Source organism: Alexandromys fortis, unplaced genomic scaffold (assembly GCF_014885135.2).
Source record: "Alexandromys fortis isolate MF-2015 unplaced genomic scaffold, M_Fortis_MF-2015_v1.1 scaffold_82, whole genome shotgun sequence".
NCBI classification, from domain to species: Eukaryota; Metazoa; Chordata; class Mammalia; order Rodentia; family Cricetidae; genus Alexandromys; species Alexandromys fortis.
In genome coordinates, this window is record NW_026067963.1 from 8,524,323 (window position 1) to 8,531,621 (window position 7,299).

The following is a 7,299-nucleotide window of genomic DNA, read 5'->3' on the forward strand; positions in this document are numbered from 1 at the left end:
GTTATTATAGTCTTTCCTCTTCCACAGGATTCTCCTAGTGTTTGGCTGGGGTCTCTGCATCTGTTTCCATCAGTTACTGAGTAAAGCCTCTCTGATGACAGTTGGACTAGGCACCAATCTATGAGTATAGCAGACTATTGTTAGGAATCATTTCATTGACATTTTTTCCCCCTCTGTGTTTGGTTCTATCCTAGGTCTCTGAGGGTATCCTTCTTCTTGTTCCTTGTTCTTTTTTTTTTTAAAACTGATATTTATTGAGCTCTGCATTTTTCTCTGCTCCCCTCCCTGTCTCTCACCTCCCCTTCAACCCTCTCCCAAGGTCCTCATGCTCCTAGTTTACTCAGGAGATCTTGTCTTTTTCTACTTTCAGAAATAACAATTCTTAAGACACTACCCCCAAGCAAAACTGATTCCTGAAAGACAAGTAATAAATAAGCCTATGACTGCTCTAGTTACTGTACTGTATTTATACTTTATGTGTCTATGAAGAAGCTTCTTGAGGTTGAGAAATAACCACCCCCCAAAAGTTTAGGGAACAGTATAAAAACCTGGAGCTCCTAGAGACTAGGAATAGGACCATAGCCCACCAGACAGAATTGAAAACTGTAATAGCCACATATCTGGTAGAATATCTGGCGACATTGTGTGTATGTTTACTTGGGTCTTTTCTTCTAGATTTTTACTAATATATCTAGTCTTTTCTCTTGTCTTCTAGAATAATGACATGTATTTTATTTACTGTGTTTTAACTTTAGTTTCCTATTTCTATCAAGTATCAATCTAGGTTGGTTTTGATTGATTTTTCTCTCATTAAGGCTCTAGAAATTGTCCTTTATAATTTTAAAAAAAATTTACTTAGTAATCAGTTGATACTTACTAAGCATTAAAAAAGAGATTATAAATTTTACCTTGTGGAGTGTTAAGTATTTCATACTTCTATAAATATTCCTGAGTTTCTCTGGGATGTGTTCACATTTTTTGGAAATTTCTTTCTTGGGCACTGCTTCTAGTCTTTGTTAATGTTTCATATGAAGTAAGGTTTGCTCCATTCTGAGCCACAACCCTTCTGAATGCCACATGCCCATGAAGCATGAGCTTTTTCCTTTTTGGTTGGTGGTTACAGATCTTAGATTGAAGATTAGATTATCCTTCATGGCTTGTTTTTAAAGAACTCTCGGGGTCATGATAGAGCAATCTTTATTTGTGGGCCATTTTATTCAATGTATAATGAAAACCTCTGTGTTTGCTTAATAGAACTCTAATTGACAAATGCTAACCCTGAGTGTGTTTTTACTCCCTTGATTGATGGACACATGCCTAAGTGTGTGTGGATTACTATTAAGTCTGAGATGCAAGTGAACCCAAGTATAGATAGGTAGCTTTTGTTTGTTTACAGAGCTCTTTGTTTCCCAGTATCTATTCTAGAAAACCTTGCTGCTTCATTATAGTGAACTTGGATCTTTGCTTCTTAAGAGTAAGCACAGCTCTTGTGTTTTGTTTGAATATGTCTGCAGTGGTATATAGAACATGTCTCAGCACAAAGACAAAGTGCTTATAGAGACTATCTGGTTGTTTCAATTTTCAAGCAACATAGATCACACTAATTTTTGTTCAAGATCTGGAAAGTGGCACGTGTGTGTGTGTGTATAAAACTTTGCAGTTGTTTGCCATCAGAAGGTAAATCTGGTATCAGTTATTTCACAATGGCAGTAGACATAAGTCCCACACTTTTAAATTTTTGTGGAAAGTTGACAAAAACTTTTAGGTGAAGTTTCAGGAAGGAACTATAGTGGATATAGGTAGATTTTAGATTTCATGTTTATGTAGCAATTGTACATTTATAGTCTTTTCAGACTTACTGTTTGTCCTCTTTAAATTGATCTACTGGATGAGATAATGTAAGCAACAATGCACTATACAAAAGGATTTTTGTTCAGGGCAATTTATTGAAGGTTCTCATAGTGTGTTATTCCTCAGAACTACTCTTGGAAATTAAAAGTATTTGGGATCTTGATTGTACAGGAGGTTAAGGGATGGTGCTCCTTGTAATTAGTTCTAGTTACCAAAAATCAGTTTCTGTGGACTTTGGTGTCACTGGAGGAAAAGCCACTTTTTAATAATAAATGTCATTTCAACTTCTCACAATTAATGTCATTTCAAGAATAGCCACATGTCATAGCACAAGAGTAGGGCGACTGAGAGATATTGCCAAAGAGCGAAATGTTACTGAGTTTTTGTACTCAGTGACACACACACACACACACACACACACACACACACACACACAGAGTGAATGTTTATTAAAACCATTTCACTTGTCTGTGACTCATACTGATTCTTTACCATATATCAAACATGTAATAGGTGATGGTGAGCCAGCAACAAAGGTTTTCTAATTAGAAGATTATATATAATATATAAAATAGACATATGACTATGGCAGCAAATAGTCTAACAAAGATTAATGGAGTACAGATGTTAAAACAGTTTTGAAAAAGCTGATTTATGTAGTTTAATTGTCAAAAAGTAATACAAAAGAGTTCAGAAGAATTGTGGCTCAGCAGTGGGCAAACCTTAGATCATATGACCCCTCCAAAGAAAGACTAAAAGCAGTACTCAAAAAAGAAAATTCCAAAAAATGTGAATAAATCCCAGAAACAGTTTTTATAGGAGTATGAAATTACTTAACACTCAACAAAGTAAAATTTGCAGTGTCTTCTGTGTGCCATCATTGTATGATGACAGCTGAGAATAATAAGATTGTTCTATGGAAAGCAAGCAGATTCAATTAGAGTGAAAGTTTGTGTTGGAGGAGGAAGAAACAAAGATGCAGAACTAACTGAGGTGTTGGGGTGTAGATTTTGAACTGTAGATTGGAAAGGGATGTATGTGACTGGAAGGGACCTTTGTGGGGCTGGCTTGTTTTGGGGATGGACTGTGAAGCAAATTAAGACAATGAGTGCAACTGAGTTCGGGTATAATTTGCAAAATGAAACTCCATTCCTTCTTGGCATTTGGAAAATGGTGGTTGCAGAATTAGTTAATGCAGAATACAAACATTTACTTATGATTACCACATGAAAGTAAATAATAAATATAAAGATGCTAAGTGAAATTTGAGGAGGGTGAATTAATTTACTTTCTTTTATTTTAGGTTGCTGTTCTGGCTTAGGCCGTCTATGACCTTGATTGTGTTTTCATTCAAGATAACCCCTTTCCATCTTTATTGATTAACTGAGCAAATTCAGGTTAGTATAATTTTGTGAATAGCACTTCTACATTTCCATTTTAATATTCTGAGACATGGATGATTTTGTTTTTAAAGCTTCATGTGTACGTGCCAATGGATTAGGAAGGCCAGGTTAGTCTAAACTCTAGTGAATTGTTCATTGGTTGGGAAATACTTTCTGTTTGTCTACTGAGTATAATCTGCTTTTCATAAACACATAAGCAAGTTACTTTTTAATGGTTTTGACTTTCAAGTTTTAAACTTGATAAAACAAGATGTAGCCACGTTTTCTGTATTGAACCTTGGGTATTATTGTGTGGCATAGTTGGTAATGCAAATAAACTCACCTTAGAAACTTCTTGATGTTTTAGTAGCTCTTTTAAGACTGTCTACACATGAACAGCTCTACTTTAATGTTAATTCTAAGAGTACTGGCATAAATACTCATCACTACAATTAAAACAGTTCCATGAGCTTCCAGCTTTACTCATGTTGTTCCTTTGTAGGTAATCCCCGACCTTTGAGCACAATCTGTAGCAATCTGGATCTGTTTTCTGCATGTATAGTTTACCTTTTCCAGTATGCTACTTTAAGTGCAGTTAGCTAGTATTCAGCTTTTGAAGTTTTCTTCTTTGACTTAATATAATACATTTGTATGCTATTCATGTTTCTGTGTATATCAGTTGTTGCTTTACAGTTGTGCAGTAGTATTCTGCTGTGTGGATTCACCACAATTCGGTTATCTATTCACTAGTTGATGGATATTTGGATTATCTCAAGTTTCAAGTGATGGTAAAGCTTTTAGAGTCATGCATTTAAAAAGATAGTATTAATTCTTATTCTTTATTAAAATAAATAACTTTTTTTGTTGTTAAAAGACACCATACTGATTTTTAACTGTTACCTTTTTCAGTGGGGCCTATCATTGCATTTTTTTAAAAAAAAAAAACAACAACTTTTTTTTTACCTGGGTAGTGGTGGTGCACACCTTTAATCTCAGCACTTGGGAGGCAGAGGCAGGCTGATCTCTGTGAGTTCAAAGTCAACCTGGTCTATAAGAGCTAGTTTCAGGACAGGCTCTAGGAAAACCCTGACTCTAAAAACCACAAAAAACAAAACAAAAAAACCGAACTCCCCACCCCCCCAATCCTGTGCTGGATATTGAAATGAGTCACTTGTACATGCTAGGCAAGGGCCTCCTTTTTTTGTTGCTTTTTGAGACAGGGATTTGCTATATAGATTAGACTGGCCTTTTGATCTGGCTGATCAGTGTTTCTGCCTTCACCTTCTAATTGCTAGGATTAAAAGCATATGTCACCATGTCTGTCTAAAAATGTTATTAAAAAGAAATTAGAAAAAAATTCAACAGACAATGGGTAGGGGGAGAGACCTGCAGCTTATGGTCATTTTGTGTGTTCAGTAAGAGAACCATTTATAGTTGTTAGAAGTAGACTGTAGTGGAACTTGCAGTGTTTCCTTATTTTGTTGAGTGCAGTGTCAAATCAGATATGTACAGGTAGAGTAAGGCTAAAGTTACCAGTTTATAAAAATCATATAAATTATAAGCAATCTCTGTTCTTAAAATTTTAGTTAAAGAGGACAGAAGTTTAGCATGGAAAAGTTAATTAGACTTCCTGAATGGACATTTGAGATGAAAGTGAATTAATCAGCTCTACTTGGGGAAATTCATGATTTCAAAAGTAGCTTGAAAAGCTATTTGAATATTTGTAAGGAAGTTGTTCTTTATTTGCTCTAGAGATGAAAAGATCTTGAGAAATGTAATGCTCCGAGTCAGAGAATGCTGATGTTGCTTGGTAGAGATTCCTGCTGTTACACTGGGCACTGTAAGTGCCACCGTTTCCATTCCTGAATATTTTTACATGGATTTTGTAGCTTTCAGAGAATCTCTGTGGCCACATGCTAGTGTTAGTTATATCGTGCTATCAGGGATGGTTTCTTTTGTCCTTTGAGAGAGTGAGTGTTTGCGTGTGTGTGTTTGTGCCATTTGGGCAACCTTGGGAGTGTAGAGGTTAGTGGATACCTTGAGGGAGGAGTTGGTGCTCTCCTTTTATTATGTAGGTCCTGGGGATTGAACTCAGGTTATCAGACTTGGCAGCAAGCACCTTTACCCACTCAGCCATCTTGCTGGCCCATCAAGGAACATGTTTTAAATAAATAAGCACAGTCAGAGTACTTTTGAGGTTGATTCTTTTGACGTAGAATACAGCTTGATCATCCCTAACACGAGAATCTAAAACTCAGTATTCCAAAATCTGAAACCAGTATGACAGTGTAAGTACAGAATTCCACACCTCACTTCATGTGTTACGTCAAATAAAAACACATATTAAAAAATATTAATGCAATTACTTTCACGTTACATAAAGGTCTCTATGAGACATAAATGCATTTTGTGTTTAGATTTATTTCCTTCTGAGAAATCTCATTATGTCTGTGATTCTCCCCTCCAGAATCACTGCTTGGTTCCGGGTGAGAGGAAGCTAAACTACATGTTTAATGTTTCTAAAACTCAATTTTAATTTATTTTCTTTCCAGTTGATTTTAAGATAAAATAGACCATTTATAAATAATTTACGATGTGATCTTATTTTGCAAACAGATAAAAACTGCTGTTTTTGAATATATAGCTATAAAATGTAACAATTATATTTTGCTTTACAATCTCAAAACATGACATTTATTTAAATTTTACAGAATTCAAGTAAATCCCTTTCACAAGTATGTTACTTTCGTTTTTAAACGTTCCCTAAAATAATGTTATTTAAAAACTAATTCTAGTTTTTGAAAGGTCCTTAAAATGCTGTCATTTCTGTTCTTCAGAATTTCATTCATAACAATATTGATAGACAATAATCGATAGGATAGGATTAAGAATTACCAGTTTCTTTTATTCAGTGAATAGTGTCAAGCTTAGAAAATCAAATGATAAATCTTGTTTGAGATACTCTTCAAGAAGTACAAAACAAGATTCACACAAAGAAGTATTTACTTCTCAAAATTTGGTTTCAACATTTGGTGTATAGGAACATTGCACAATTGTGACTAAGGTTGCTTATACAAATTTTTAAGAGAAGAAATTAAACATTTTTGCTTATTTTTTTTCTGTTGCTAGAAGCATTTTATTGAGTGACAGCAACTTCATTTTTGATTTATCTAAAGTTTTTTTTTTTTTTTAGCTTTTAGGTCAATAACTATTGGAAAACATTTCCCTGTGTCTTATGTTCTTGATATGATTTTGCATACCTGTTTAGCAGAGTATTGACAGCATTTTAAAGTAGCCATCTTTTCCAGGAAAGCCATATACCAATCTAGAAGAGTAGAAATTGTCCCTCTGTTAGGACAGAGGACAGGTTTCTTTGCTGGCTGGGATGAAATCAAGATAATTTTTCTGGAGAGAAGTTAGGCCCATCCATATCCTATTGGAAAGAACAAAGTTGGGTTTGTTACTTATTGAAGTAGGGAGGGTATCTTGTCTTAGTTTGTTTCTTGTTGCTGTTTCTGGAAAAAGCCACTTAAGGGTGAAAGGGTTTATTTTGGTTTATAGTCCCAGCTATAGTTCATCATCTTGGGGGAAATCCAAGTGGCAGGAATCAGTAGCAGCTGGTCATGTTGCGTTCAGAATCAGAAGGCAGAGAGTGATGAGTGCATGCTGTTGCTCTGCTCCCCATTTCTGTTTATGCAGTCCAGAATCCAGTGTAGGACACGGCCCTTGTGGTAAGAAAGTATTCCCAACTCAATTAATGATTACATAATCCTTCACAGACGTACTCAGAGGCTTGTGTCCCCGATGATGATTCCAGATTCTGTCAGGTTGACAATACTGACTGTCACATGCCTTGACACAGATGCTGCAAAGCAGCAAAGTCAGGGTCAGTGTTTGAGAATTTGAAATTTGGTTTAACTTAGCTCTATCAGTGGTGGTGATGGACTTGATTAGAACAGAGTGTTGATGTGAGACTGCTCTTGGCTTTTTGATTAAATAAGGTTTGAGTGTATCTTTTTTTTTTTTTTTTTTTTTTTTTGAGACAAGGTTTCTCTGTAGCTTTGGC

General features: G+C 35.3%; 1 protein-coding gene across 5 annotated transcripts in view; it reads left to right on the plus strand.

The window, feature by feature from the left end:
• Positions 1–7,299, plus strand: part of LOC126508453 (translation initiation factor IF-2-like) — a 94,510-nt gene that overhangs the window by 43,588 nt on the left and 43,623 nt on the right. For 3 of the 5 annotated variants that reach the window (XM_050153696.1, XM_050153695.1, XM_050153698.1), the window contains exon 2: positions 3,155–3,248. The exons of the other annotated variants lie outside the window; for them this stretch is intronic. In XM_050153696.1, coding sequence (XP_050009653.1) covers positions 3,155–3,230 — 76 coding nt within the window. In that variant the 3' untranslated portion in view covers positions 3,231–3,248. The remainder of the gene's footprint in view (positions 1–3,154; positions 3,249–7,299) is intronic. 5 annotated transcript variants of the gene reach the window in all.